Raw genomic sequence first — 15807 nt, 5'->3', positions numbered from 1 at the left:
AGCATCCAGATGCTATATAGAGAGGTGAGAGACATCTGGCCAGATAGGGGATTGAACTTATTTGCTATGGTTATGCATTTAAGGAAGCTAATAGTTGTTAAGTTAAACAGTAGTTTAGAATAACCCTGCTGATTTTGCTGCTCAGTTTTGCCTGCATCACAAGAGTTTCCATTAAAAATTCTGTCTTGTAATCATCAAGCACCCATAGTTGCCATTATAGACAGCTTTGAGAATTGTTAGAGAGGGACTAGTTCCCATTGGACTAATTAGATTCTCACTGATCATCTGGATCTTCTTGCTGCGTAGTGTCTGTCAGATGTGTCCGTTAGTCTCTGTGCCGCTGCTCCCGCTGGATTTGGTTGGGGAGATGTGACAAACTGTAAAATCTGATTATGCATACAATAGAAGGCCAGGCAGCAGATTCCTGCAATGACTTACAACATCTGTCCGTTAAACCTTCAGCGCCCTGTTACAGTCGCTCTGTGCTATTGTCCATTGTGGGAAATTGTGGTGAAAGGCTTCAAGGTGGCGTCGAATGCTGGCTGTGTCCTCTACCCAGCACTAATAGAAGTTTTTTATTGTCTTGACAGGAAACCTCGGCCGTGTTGACTACATCAGTGAGTTTGAGTTTGACCTCTTCGTCCGCCCTGATACCTGCAACCCTCGCTTCAGAGTGTGGTTCAACTTCACAGTGGAGAACGTCTGCGAGACTCAGGTCAGCACATCGTGGCATGATCATAAAGAGTAATGTTTTTCCCCAGTGCAGAGCTTTATTCTATAGAATAGCTTCTTTATTATGTAGTATAAGTGCTCCATTAAATCTCTAACTTATCAGAAGTTACACCTTCATTGAGTTATATGGTATTCCAGGAGCACATCATTATGTGGGGATCTAGTCCATTAAATCTCCATAATTGAAGATAAAATGCAGGCTCCTCTTTTTGCACAGGGACTCTGTATGTCTCTCGGTGCACCAGACAGTTGTTTACTCACAAGAGAGCTGCAGTCCTCTGTTTCCTACCTCATTTCTTGTCACACCCTCTGAGTTTGACTCTGAGTCCCGTGATTGGCTGGCAGAGGCAGTCACATGCCACAGAGATACACTTGACACTGAACGTGGCTTCAAGGGGATGTAGGCTCCCAGTTAAATGTCTCGTTGCAGTAAACACAACAGTTACTCTGTAGGTTCATTTTGCCCACATCTATACTGAACGCTGAGCACAGCCAAACTCAGAAGGTTTAAAGATACCCAGTCAATAAAGTCAGGAGAGTAGACATAGGAGGGGGAGAGAATTACAAAGATGAGGGTGAGAAAACACTGAGGAGAGAATGATAAAACAGGAAATGGCAGCAACCCACAGCATGCTGTTGCTGTTGTCTTCCTGTACTTTGTCCAGACTAGCCTATCTGAGGCTATCGGGCCTATCAGCCCATCTCCCCGCAGTGCTGTAGTCAGCACTAATCACATTTTATGGCTCTGAGATGAATGGGAGGCCCCAGCTTGGAGCTGGATCGATCCCAGCACCAGATAGACCAGTACCAGCAGCCCGCAGCCTTGGCCAACAGGATATTTGCTGCTGTGGCAAAATGACAGAGAGAAAGTGTGAGACGGGAGGAAAAAACAGTGATTGAAGCGGCGAGTGTGGCACAATAAACAGCAGAGAGATTGATAAATATTATATGAACACAATATGAGCAGCGGTCCATGCAAGAGTGAGCGAACAGATGACCAGAGCAGGTGAACATCCATTTCCATCGCACACTTCCACGCTCTGTCTGGATTCTCCCCCTGAACCTTCTTTCATGAAAATCTTTTTCTTATCTGTCCAATTTCCTTCTTCAGGGAGACCTTGTGTGAATTTAATCTACTCCAGTAGAAGGTGTTGTGGTTAAGTGCTGCCTGTTCATTTTTCCAAGCTGTCTGTGTGCATGTATACACAACCCAATGCTGAGATCAGACTATATTCATGTGCATACAATTATAAAATCCTGTATCTTCATTGTTATTATCATCATTATTATTACTAATATTATTATTATTACCATTATTATTACTGTTATTATTATTACCATTATTATTACCATTATTATTACTGTTATTATTATTATTACCACTATTATTATTGTTGTTGGGTGCTGGCTAGCCACGCCAGCTGTACATGAAGTGTGCTTTTATGGGAGTGTCTGTGCTACAGAGATATCAGTGGTTTCCTGGGGAGAACTGGGCTGTTGGAGTGTTTCATCCAGCTAAGCCTTGCTAACTCTCAGCCTGAGCCAGGGGAATGGGGAACAGTAAAAGCCCGTGATATTGGAAGTGAGATGGCCATTTTGAAGGAATGTAAGCTGGTGAAGCAGATTCGGTCTGCCTCAATCAGCTTAGCAGCTTTGTGGAAATTGGCTTCACCGTAGCGCTGGTTCTGATGGATGGCTGGATGGATGGATAGATGGATGTGTCTTTATTGTGTGTCCATTCTTGTGTTGTTTTTTTAAAGTTGACTGTACCACATGAGCCTTGACCAATTGTGGTGCTGTTGGGACTAATGATCCATGCGGTTTTTGGAGGTTTTGCATCATTTCTTAGGAAATTGTTTCTGACTCTTCTGACCACTGAGCAAGTGTTGCTGTTTATTTTGACTGATTTCATCAGTCTTTCCTTTTGTCAGGGTTGTTTTTCTTTGGGTTGTGTCTGTCTGTTCCAGAGTTTCAGTTATGTAGCGAACTTTTACACACAGTAACATGTGGGTATTGGTTCATATTTTATTACTTGGATTCACCAGGATTTGTATGGTCCGCCCCTGACCTGACCTGACATGACCTGACCTGACCTGACCTGACCTGACTGCAGATTGTTGTTACCTTCTCATGTAACTGCTGCCCACCTTGCCTCCATTTCAATCAGGCTAATCTTCCATGAGCTGGCTATTATATAGTACAGTTCAGACAATGTTTCTGTCATTGGTTTAACACTTGACTGGGTCCCACTCTAGTGAAAATCTGTACAACCTGGCACATTTAACACATTTTTGCAGGACTTTAAACAGGCTTGCATTTGGCTTGTATGTTGTAAGAAAAGCTTCTTTTGTAGCTGTGTGACTGAAGGCTACATTATCCTTTAATGAAAGTGTTCCTTTGTTATTGGAGAGAAGGAAACAAGGTTTGAATTCACATCAGCACAATAAGTGTTCACAAAATTGTTGTAACGACCTGAGTGGAGAGGGAGGAGCTCCAGGATGGGACCGGAGTGTGGACTGCAGGGTGCTCGTGAGTAAGAGAAATAAAATGGCCTAAATGAGAGTCGACATCCTGATAGAGACCTGTCTAGAGACATCCGCTGCTCACTGTGCTGTTAGATTGATGGAGGGCAGGATGAGGTGAAGCAGTCAGTCAGTGTTTACAACACAGATGCGTAAACACAGTCAAAAGTTAACAGCGTTCCTCAGTTTCTTGTATGAACTGAGGGAATTTCAAGTTGATGTGCCTGCAACGACAGTTTCATCTCATTTTCTGCTTATATTAGGCCCTGCGACCAGTGAATGAGATGATATGACACCCCATTGGGTAAGTTGATATGCCATTCCCTTCTGCTGCGGGGATGTGCTTGATGTCAGGCTCCGTGAAGGGCACGGCTGTGAGCTATTATCATGGGAGCCTTCAGGGAGCCATTCATAGAAGACAGGCAGTAAAACCTTGTGCCGAGCACCTTCAACTCCTCCAATTGCTGCAGGGGTGATTTGTAAGTCTCAATTATCCGGGGAAAGCACCATGCAGGCTGGCTACTCTCTATAATCAGGAGAGGTGGAACTGAAGCAGAGCAGGCCCCCGTGTTACCAAGAAGCCAGCAGAGCCACCATCATGCTACAGTTGCAGACACCAGTCAAAGCTGAGCAGGTTCATGGTGTTGTGAACGTCTACTCACATATTTATCTTCACGTACCTGGAATCATCTCCAAAAATGAACAGCTTTCAAAGTTGTGCCTCAGACATCACATGTCATGATGCCTAATTGGGTTTAAAAGGCCTTCAAATGTTCCAGACAAAGTGTCATTTTCTTGATGTGTAATTTACTTATCAGTCTGAAATATAAATCATTAAGTCTGCTGTCTGCTAAAGTATGGCACGAGGAATGAAGTCAGAGTGAGAGAGTGGGAAGTATGGAGCTGGGCAGGCTGGCAGAGAACATTACAAGAGCAGGGTAATGAATGTCATGCACATTGATTTTTTTTTCACTACAGAAGACAGAAACAGGAAGAGATGAAGGGTTTTTTTTCAGGTAGAGGAGGAGGAAGAGGAGCAGTGACTTGCTCATGCAAGCAATATATTTCCCTCTATCAAAAAAACCCAGAGCAGGTTGGCAGCAGTTCTGGGAAGTCAGCATCACGCCATGCTGTAATAAAGCTCTTATCTGGGCTCTGGACAATGTTTCAGCTCCATGTCTGTGCAACACATTAAACCTCGCCCATCTTGCGCTTGCTTTTTTCTGGTTTGCAGTCTTTAGGGACACTCCATTAGTTACCTTTCTTTCCCATTCTCTCTTGAAGCCTTTTTCCTCTGTTAACTTTTTATCCCTGCACCACCCTGCCTGCAATATCCTGCAGAACTTGAGGACTGTCAAGTCTTTAGGGAGGAGCAAAAGATAAATACGAGCTCTGACGAGACATTTCAGACGGCAGCTGGAAGGCTTGCGTGGTTGAACCATACATTGTCTACCTATAGCAGATGTTAGCTTAGGCACCCTCTGATCAGGTCTACTCACACTTTCACCATTACTCAGATCCTCTCACATGCACACTCCAGAGTTTAGAAATTTCCCAATCCAATTATTTTCAGGGGCATCGGGGTTGTGTAGTTCTGCTCCTGCCACACTACAGGGAACATTATCTTTGTGTTTAAATATCGTCAGTGTCAGATATCTATCAGCTATAAGACACTTAAGCTCATAAATGTTCTGTTGGGCTTTGTTAAAACGCAGTACAGATGGTTCCAAAGCAGTTTGGAGTCACTTTTTTATTTTTTTTCCATATTAAGGAGAGAAAGTGTTTGAGAGACTACTAACATCATATGTGTTCTCCTGCCCACCGTGTGGACTTTAGCTGGTAGCTGCTCTCTTTCTTTGTCAGCATGGGCACTGTTTGCATGATAGAGTCCTGGCTTGGCTTGTCCTGTATGAGTTAAAACCTCAGCACAGAGGCCGGCCTAGTTACTCAGTCCTTCAAAGTACTTTTAGTTCCCCGTTTCATCTGCTGCATATGGCACAACGTAGATAGTCATTTATGCTTTACTTGTGGACTCCTTTTCAAAGAGGAAAAGGCATTGCTTTGTGAGTGATACTACAAAAAGGGATTATTTCTCTTCAAATACAGTCGAAAGACTCAGAAAGTTTAGGAGTCAAGTTTCAAACTCCAGAGGGAAGTTGTAGAAAGACTTGTGCGCTTTTGAAAGACATACAAGGCATCAGACAGCTGTGTCAAAGAGCATAGGGTATCATAAGTGACCTTGTTCTGGTAAGACAAACTAAAACATCCTTCCTTATTGTCAAGGCTGATGCTCCCCAGATCACTTTATAATGACACGGACAAAAGGATATGACAACAGTGCAGAATGAATTTTCATGTCATTTCCCTGATAGCAAAATGAGTTTTCCCTGGGTTATCTCCGCTGACGCAAGGTACCTTATCAAAATTCATTGCCTTATTTTTAGCCTGATTCCTTTTCAGAATGAGTCAAAGAGCTTAAAGGCATATTTTGAAATGAGGCAGATACTCTCCTCATGAGCATTTCCGTTAATTTAAACTCTTTTATGGAAAGAGTAAATAAATTTATGTAAAAGTTTAACATGGCACCATATAAAAACAGCAATAAATGCCCTTTCCCTTACATCTTCCAAAAGTGCTCTTTCCAATGCTGGATCCTCATGACTGAACCCACCTATAGGAAGATAAAACCAAAAGGATCAATAATGGCAGGTATAATTATTTAAGACCATTTCAAAGAGATTTATTCAATAACAATATTCACGTCAGATGCTGTAAGATGTGACTTCGAGCTCCCAAATGGCATGAATAGGCAAATATTACAGAATATTACATACGTTACTTCTGGCCTGGTTAGGTAACCCATCACTGTGGACTTGTGAGCACAGTCATGTTGGCCATCACACAAATTGAAGTTCATTGGGAGGAAGCAGTCATTCCTTTGTGCAGCATGCAGTGAGGCAGCCTGTCACTTTAGGCTTGGATTCTCTGCAGAGGGTTTATTTTGTGCCGAACCACTGATGAAGGGCAGAGGCCAAGGCAGGCTGCATAGACACGGCCTTTTGATATTTTTGGAGCCAGCGATGAGGTAATGGGCTACACATGTGCTTTAATGCAGATATACATGACTGGTTACTCTAAATAAGGGCCCGGCTTGAATTCCAACGTCCTGAAACTGTGTGTTATGGTGCTGGGTTTGTGTGAGTGCTGCCGGGCCATTAGAGTTTGAATACATCCATGAAAACAGCACGTAGCAAAAGGACACAGCAGGAAATTAACCTGTGAAGGACAAAAAAGACCACCTTCGCAGTCACTCCATCTTTATCTTTGGACTTGAAGATCTGGTTGTGACGGGGGAGCAGGAGGCTTTTCAGTCCTTGAACAGGGAGAGCAGGGGTGGAAACTACGGCTCGGAATGAAAAGAGCGGTTGAGAGCAATGAATGTGGTCAGAGTGGGAGGACTGAGGGACACAGATCAGAGAGTTCTTTTCAGATAAAGCTGCGTTACAAAATGATCACACAGAAACATCTAGACATCTAGCTTGGCTCATATTTTTCCCACAAGTTGATTTCAATCCATTTACTGCAATTGAGTTCATTCTGTTTGCGTACATTTCCTTTGTGCTAAAACGTGTACACCTATCCTTCCCACACAGGGTAGACCTTTAGAAAAGTGGGAGACTGTGATGAAGAGTTGGGGAAGGAGTGGCTTCCTGAGGGGTGTGAGGAGGCCGTGGTGCGGTGGCTCTGTGAGAGGCCTGCTGGAGCTGCTGTGCATCTGCATGAGATGACGAGCACGGTGTCAGGACATGGATCATTCTTTTACACCCAGTAATGAATACAGATTGCACACCGGATAGAGAGGCTCTGCAATCTGCTGCACCACAAATGAAACAACTGCCGTTCTAATCAAATAGTCTTTTCATGCCAGCACAGCCTTCAGCTTGGGCTAAATTCAATTCCAGATTCACAGATTTGTGCGTTGGGGGTTGGAGAGGTGTAGGAGGCAAGGGGGAGTTATAAATGTTGTAATTAGAGTATTGTTTAATGTGTATGTGCTGACACGTAGGAAGCGTGTGTGTGTTGGTGTTGGGGGGGGTTGGGGAATCTGGCACCGCACGGCCGTTATCCACTTGGTTATTTTAGATAGCAGTTGGAGGAAAGGGTCCAATCACGGTGCACATACGTGCGCGCGCACGCACAAACACACAGTCAAATGCACACATTTAGCTAATTATGCCAACCAGTGGCTGGGGAGAGGACGTTGTGTGTATTCTGTATTTAGGGAACAGTGAGGAGCTTTGAAGGAGAGCCGCAGTGCCTCTTTGATGCTGCTTTTGTTCTTTTGTTTGTGTGGTTTAATAATTTAATCAAGCCAAACGTCCTCCTTCTCTGTGTAACTGTCTGTTGATGGAGGCTAATTACTCTGCAGATTGTTCTCCTGGTGCTCGAGATGAGAGTGTAGATTCAGGAAGGGAGGGATGGTTGTAATGTAACTGTGCTGAAGCTCTGCCTGCCTGTCTGTCTGTCTGTCTGCCTGCCTGCCTGTCTGTCTGTCTGTCTGTCTGTCTGTCTGTCTGCCTGCCTGCCTGCCTGCCTGTCTGTCTGTCTGTCTGCCTGTCTGTCTGCCTGCCTGCCTGCCTGTCTGTCTGTCTGTCTGTCTACCTGCCTGCCTGCCTGTCTGTCTGTCTACCTGCCTGTCTGCCTATCTGTCTGTCTGAATAGATAAGGGCTTTGATGTTGGCTAATGTAACTTTTTTCCTCCGTCCATACGTTCTCTCAGCTTTGCTAGTATTGTATTTTGTATTTTATTGTTTGTGGGCTTGCACTTGTTCGACAGAAGGTTCTGCGTTTGTTCCCAGCCAGCTCGTACCTGAAGAGAATTTTAGAATACGCCACCTCAAGATTGACGATAACGGTGTCGTTCAAACAGCTCAAAGATAATTTATTTATATATCTATTCATTGTTGTGTGTAAAATAGTCTTTCCAGAGTGTGATCTCTCAAGGTTTTCTGCTTTTTAACACTTGATTTTAGGGACTTTCTTGTTTTGGTGCAAGACTCTTTGAGACAGTGCACACACACCCCATGGGGCTAGGTCAAGCTGGTTGGGCTAATTTACTCCATGAGCAGTCGGTGACACTTACTGGGCGACCTGCTGTTCGTACGCCATCCCAAAGAGCATGCTGTGAGGAGAGACATTTATAGCCTCTCTGGCAGTAAGTGCGTACATGCTCACTCACTAATACTCTCATATAGTGTGATATAATGTGTTGGCCTTGACGCCAGACTACAATATGTGTGTGTGTTTGATGGGTTATGGCTCATGCCGAGCTGTATCTCCTGACACCACCTGTAGTAAGTGGTGTCAGCACTCCGTGCCTCCATAAATCACGGCTGTGTGTATGTGTGTGTTTTTGTCTGTAATTCCTTGATCTTATCTGCTATGAATGTTTCATGTCTCGATAGTAAGCACACATGTCCCGCCCTATGCTAAGTGACCATTTCTCTCCATTAAAAATGTGCTTTGAATTCCATTTCATTTGCATCACTTAACCTTGAAAATACTTTTATTCAAGCAACTGCAATTAACCACCAAGCCCTGTTCTTTTTTAGCAACATTTGTGTTGCATTTGTAATAATCATGTAAATACAATGAACCAAAAGCCTCACGAAAGGATAACATTTTTGGACAAAATATGGATTTGTCTGAGTCACATTTAAATGTCAACAATTTACTTTATCATTTGAATACACCTGAGCTTGCACCATGAGGTGTATCGAAGCACGAACAGAAAAATCAACAAGAAGCCATTTCTTGCTAAGATCTTAAGAAAATAAGAATTTATGGCTATTCATTGAAACATCCTGAAAATGGAGACGGCTGTAAAACAAAGACCGTTCAGCCTGTTTGTCCAGCCTGCATGTGGGATATCTCCACCATAGAGGCAGTTTTTGCTGGAGATTTTGAGAGTAAACAGATGTTGTTTATCTTTCTTGTGTCAAGATTTTGCCTCTCCGGGGATGCAGTAGACCCATGCTTTCCTGTAAGCTCACAAAGGAATCAGAGATAGAAATAGAACAAGCAGCTGAACACCATTTTACAGCAAAAGAAAGGCCTTTTTTACAGTCTGCACTTATTAGAATAAATCAAAAGAATAGGTTGTGGTTTAGAAACCTATGTATTGTATATGGAACTATAGGGAATATAGAAAAAGAAATATATGCTGTAGTTTAAGGTTAAAGCCATACATTGTAAGACCCAAGTTCAACATACAAAGACTTTCAGATAATGGATTTTATAACTGTTAATGACAGGCCTAGATTCCTGTACAGATAATTTCAGGAGAGTTACATAAATAGCACAATACAGCATGTTCCCCTCATTTTAATTGTCCTATCATAGTTAGCCAACACTGACAGCCCATGTGCGCTGTCAAATCACAGCTCCCCAAGGGGGAAAAAAAAAGAAGCTGCCTCCGTGGCTACTGAATCTGGCAAGCGTACATCAGGACACGCAGATAAAAAGACGGGACTGTCGAGGACCAAACAGACAACGCTGAGGAAGGAACATGAAATGGGGGAAGGCACAGATAAAAAGACGGCGTCGAGTGGAAGTTTTGTGTCTAATGAGCAGTTGGAATGTGAGGATTGCTGAATTAATCAGGCTGCTAGAGCTCAAACAAAGTAGGCAGCATGCTATTCATGTGACAAATGTGTAATTAAGAATGATTTTAACCCCCCCAACACGTGCACGCACACACACAAACACTCACACACACTCTTGATGGACGAAAGATGGGTAGGAGGAACAAAGCATTTTTGTGCTTCCATTTTGTGTGTGTGTGTGTGTGTGTGTGTGTTTTGGAGAACAGAAATGTGTGTCCAAGTATGAGATTGAGATGAGATGGAGGCTTTAATTACAGGTCTATTAGAATAACACCAGCCCTGTCGCTCACTGATACGCGCTGATAGGAAGGGATGTTTTCATTCTGGCATCAAGCCTTTTTGCCTTTTCAGAATTGACACCATATTTTTAAGTCCTTTTTTTTTTCTTTTCCCGTCTCAGCCCACACAGATATTATTTACTTTGACATTTATCAACAACAGCAGAGGTGGTTGATCGTTCTTTTTCGAAAGCTTGCACATTTTGTTTTACTTAATGTGGTAAAATGAGATTCAGTAAACAACTCAAGGGATGTTAAAAAAAATACGGTCGGGTCAGACAAGGTTGGGTTCGGATTTAAGTTCAGATTTAGAGGTTTTGGTTCGTTTAAAATTGATGAGAGGTTTCAACCACTTCCCTATATGGTTCTTTTAGAATAGCTAATTGTTTCAGTTACATAACTGTGTTGACTTCAGATGAACCAGCCCGCTGGCTGAGATTCTTCCGTGGGGTTTTTCTGGTTTCTAGGAGATTAAAGGTGACCGGGCTTTAGTTGTCAGGTGCCCTCTGCTTTGGGGGGATAAACCTTGCAAGGTCAGTCAATTCTTTCCAAAAACATTTTTTCTTACAGGCATTTATGTGATGTTATTCACCCTTTAAATATACTTGATATGTGTATTAAACACATTTGTGTGTGAGAATTTACACACAGTAACACTTTTAACTAAATTAAACTTAAATCTTGATTTATTTTTAACACCTACAGTTAAGTGACCTTGAAATTGTTTTTACCTAAATCCAGAGTATAAGCATAGCTAATCATATGGCTTCTTATCATTGTCTTGGAGTCTTACATTACTGTGTGTGTGTGTGTGTGTGTGTGTGTGTGTGTGTGTGTGTGTGTGTGTGTGTGTGTGTGTGTGTGTGTGTGTGTGTGTGTGTGTGTGTGTGTGTGTGTGTGAGCGTACATGCAGAGTTGTCGGAGCAGCAGAGCGTAGCCTGTCTGTCATCAACCCAGATGCATTAACCTCGGCCTCTGCGCCTGTAGGGCTCACCACTTCCATTTCTGGGGAACAAACGCAGGTCCTGGCCTGGGTGTCCATGGCAGCTAGCATAGTTAATGGCTTATTTACTGTTTAATGGCTGTATACCACACCACAACAACAGTTAATGAAAAAAAGCCACATTCCCAGGCAGTGGGAGAGTCGGGTGGTGGAGGTTATTTTCTCCGCCTAACTTTATCTGAGCTGTGCCTTCTGCAGTAGCCTGATAAACTCCTGCACACCTCACCTGGAGACAGACAGGCTGACAGCTGCAAGGACAGCTGCTTTTACACACCCTGGGCGAAGTGAAATATTTAGATATATTTATATATAGAATTCACCTCATTTATTGCTAACCTTTCTGTATGATTCTTTCCATTTCTATTCCACTCTGCCTATAATATTCACACCATCCTGCATTCATTAAGAGATTACCAACGCAGCCGCCTGTTTCCTGCAAACTTCCATGTGCTCCTGGTATTTTCCACTGAGTTTGGTTTAACCTTGCTCTCCTCACAATCCTCTGCCTCTTCTGTCGTCCTCTTTTGTTCTCTCTTTAGCCTTGTGAATACCATCGCTCAAGCAGTGAGCTGTTGCAGGCACTTTGTTGCTGACCATGGTGCTGAAAGCCTCCTGCCTTCCAATTGCCAGAGTGTTCATTTCATGCTTCATATACCCAGTTCTCCATTTGTCAGATTGCCGTTAGCCTCACGCTTATTTTTTTAACCCCTTCCTGCACAAATAATAACACCCGCACACATCAAGCGCACATTTGTTTTTGCTGTCAGTCACAGTGCTGCCTGTTGGCGTCCCAGTTTTCAGTAAGGGGTGGATTGTGTAGTGTGTCGGTCTAAGAACCAGACCCCGCTGTTAGAGCGGATGACATTTATAGATGTTTAGACTGTGGGCACAAGTTTAAGTTTAACAATAACAATTTCTTGGTAAGTTCGAGAAAAAAAAAAACAATTTACAGGATCATGAAAAACAAGTAACATAATAACAAGTGTTAGTCCACCGGAGAAGTCCATTTAAACCTTTCTTTATTAAAAAATTATGTTGTATTGTAAGTAAACTAACTCCGACGTGGTCAGGGAGGACATAAATATGGCACCATTTGATTTTTTTAACGCAAGCTTTTTTTAATCTGTTATTTTCATAACCTATAGAATTCAATAAATGATAAACAATTACTTAAAAACATATATAGTGGTGGTGAGCACAGGGAAGATTTATTTCCCTCCAGAGCTTCACATTGCTATCTAAATGCTTTTCTCCTGTTTTGGTTTTTATCCATTCCCAAGCAAAGCAGGTAGTTTATTTCCACTGTCTGACTGCTTACAGGCCCTGATTGCACGCTCACCGTACGCTCACGTATGCCTATATTCAGTCCAAACGACACCACACCTGAGATTTCTGCTCTTTCACCAGTAACATAACACCCACGCTTCTGCATAAACACACTCAGCGTGAAGAACACACAGTGGTGCAACTGACACAAAGAAATATTCATCCATTGTTTAGATCAGATCTCTTCAATCTGACACTGAAGTAAAGCTAAAAAATAAAAATACAAAGGCCAGTAAAGGCCAATACAAATACGACTGTCAACATCCCACAGTCGTCCCTCCTGTCAAATATAACTATGTGTTGGCAATGAGAATCCTGCTCTTTGCTGTTGTCATCACGTCTGCATGGGACTTCTATGCAGTACAAAAATACAGCACTGATGTACCTCCAACTCTGCATAGTACTCTTTAAAATGTGTTTTTTTTTGTTAACATGCTTTAGATTAGTCAACTGTAAACTATTTAACTGGTTTGCACTTCTAATTGTTGCAATTGAAATGTTGGTTTGTTAAAGTAGAGGAGCACAGTCACAACAGGTGAAATCAACTTTGGCTGTGATGGAAATGTGGAGAACAGCCTTCAAAAGCGGCTTGCTGGATTTTGGGTATGTTTATTTACTCGGTGCAGAAAAACCTCCTTTCCTAATGCTGTCTGCATCACACTCAGACCTGCTGAGCTGGGACCTCACCACACATTCTTTGTCTCACCAGTGAGCAGCACTGCAGCTCTAAACAAAATATTTCAACCCATTCGGAATGAGGCCAGGTGTACAGAACAGTCTTAAACCTAGCATATCTGACATGGTAACTGTATTAGCACAATATTTTTCCAAGCCTGCATGTATGGAATCAGAGACACAGAGCAGGATCCGTCTTATTAAATATGAGAAACATCTGTAGTTGAACTTGTGCAGCTGCTTTATTTTCTCCTGCTCTTCACTTAATTCTCCTTGATGTCCTTCATTCCGAGAACTGCCCGGTTGGGTTCCAAATTGTCCTTCATGCCAAGCTGGATTTGTTGGACCTGCGATGCCAGACACTAAGTAAATGTGTTTTTCAATCTATCTGCTCCCCGACCATCCCACTCTCGTCCATCTCCCTGCGCCCATGGACTCTCTACTCCCCTGTGTTTTTAGGACAATCTCTGTGTCTTCTCATCTCTCGCCTGCCTGCCTGCGTGCATTGCGACCTGCCTGCCCATTGCCCCCGCCATCATTCCCCCCAGGTCTCGATAAATAACCCCGCACCTCTCTGGCCCTCAGCTCCGCCGGCCGAGGCTGGAGCACATTTGTTAAAATATCACCTGCTGTAGAGGGGAAATTGATACTGCTGCATTGTGCTCTGGGCAATGGTGGGTTTGTATCTGAGTTAAAATGCCACAACACAGGCAGTTGTGGGGCAGTTGAGAATTTCAATGAAAAAATGAAAAATGATTCTTTCTCTTTACATTAGCATTCTTCCAGAGGAAAATTGCCTTCATGTCTTTTGTTGCAAAGTTGTGTTACAATGTTAGATCAGACTTTTTCTACACACACTGAAGGCAAAAAAAAAAACAATCCTCTTTCTACTTAGCAAGATAATTGTAGCTGTTGAAAAGTGATGGTAGCTCTAACTTACAAGCAAAAGAGCCATTTATCATAGCTAGTTGAGGTTGAAAAAAGAAATAGGGACATCATTAAAATATGAAAAACTGTTTGGACTCTTCGGTTCTACTCCATTGCTCTAGAAACAGGCCAATGATCAGATGAGACATCCCCAGATGACCAGGTAAGAGGAAGAAGCAAAAGTTCCTCTCTAAAATCTGCCATTATCCAGATGGCACCATTAGCGATTAAGCCAGAACATTTCTCCCCTCTTATAATTGACTCCATAGGCTATTAGGCAGGTTGGCACAAGGCTAGGTCCATTGGTGCACACTCCAGATGTTCTCTTTGTGTGTGGGTGAGTGTGTGTGGGTGAAAGAGAGAGTGTGGTGTTGATCCATTTGATGTGTTCTGGGTTTTGTACAGATGGACAGAGTGCTGGGTGGGTGCTAGGAATAAGTCACATTCAATTATATCAATGTCTCTATCATTCTGTCTATTCTCCATCTCTCTCTTAGCCATGTCTTTATCTTCCTGTCTCTCGCTCTCTGAAGCCTTGGGGGGTGTGGCTGGGGGGTAGATTAAAGTGTTCTGTTTTCCTCTGTCTGATCTTTGTCTCTGTTTTTGTGGTTTTATCTAAATTATCTCTCATCCCTTGTTTGTCTCTTCTACACATTTTTTTGCCCAATGTTGTGCAGCATAGTTGATGTTGAGGTGGGTTTTATTTGTTTATTTGTAAAGCCAAATTCACCTGACAATTTTGCTGTTGTACAGTAGGTATTTGGGGACAAAAGTGACACATTTATTGAATCGTATCACTTTTGTTATCAACTTTTTTTAATCCTGATGTCAACCATTATCCTAAAGTCTATATCACGAGAAACCCGTTTTTGGAAGGCTCCTTTTGAGACTTACAGTGAGTTAGAAAGTGTTGTATTACATCAGTGAATGGACTTTCAGTAATCACTTTACAGCTAAAAAAAGATGTAAAAAGTCATTTATTATTCATCTCTCCATAGCTGGAGGCACTCTCGGGTTTCCACCAGCTATTAGTAAACAGATCAATGCTGCAGGCTGAGCTTCTTGTCAGAACAGAGCCATCTGCCCTTTACCATGACTTTCAGGGGAACGCAGAAATGGCCCACCACGACACATGATACTTCCTGTTGAGGGTAAAAAGGCAGGGAAATGGAAACTAAAAGTTCGACCAAGTTCATGCAGAAATCTGTGCACGCCCGAGTCTTTGTATTTGTGTCATCAGTCTGATTTGTTTTGGGGTGGGTTTAACACATTGAGCCTGTGAGCAGACACCCATGAATTTGTCATGACACACCCAACAATAGGTATTTGATGTAATCAAACAGCACAGTGTGAAGCCCCTAATTAGATTTGTCTGTGAGATATATTGTAATTTGGTATCACTGTAATTATGAACTGAATGGTGAACTGTCTGTAACGGAATCAAATTAGCCTGCACAAGACGAGTAATATGATTGGGAACAGGGAGAAATCAATACAGCACTGCCTGTCATCTCAACGTTGACCTGAATCCTGCCTGAATGTGGATCTTGGGGGAATTCTGCTTAATTCAATATAAGGGAACTAACACTCTCCTTGTCCCCTCCACAACAGCCGACAACAGCTCTGTCTTGATTTAGGTGGCTGGGGCCGAGCTGCAGCTCCGAGCCGCTCTGCAACCT

General features: G+C 42.8%; 1 protein-coding gene across 1 annotated transcript in view; it reads left to right on the top strand.

Moving 5' to 3' along the window:
• agbl4 (AGBL carboxypeptidase 4) overlaps positions 1-15807 on the top strand; it is a 180953-nt gene that overhangs the window by 13792 nt on the left and 151354 nt on the right. Inside the window, exon 3 of the mRNA XM_029828419.1 lies at positions 591-715. Within this exon, the coding sequence (XP_029684279.1) occupies positions 591-715 (125 nt within the window). The remainder of the gene's footprint in view (positions 1-590; positions 716-15807) is intronic.

The sequence above is a fragment of the Takifugu rubripes genome, chromosome 20 (genome assembly GCF_901000725.2).
Source record: "Takifugu rubripes chromosome 20, fTakRub1.2, whole genome shotgun sequence".
Taxonomy (NCBI): Eukaryota; Metazoa; Chordata; class Actinopteri; order Tetraodontiformes; family Tetraodontidae; genus Takifugu; species Takifugu rubripes.
Note: the sequence above shows the minus strand (reverse complement) of the source record. Positions and strands in the feature narration are given on the sequence as shown.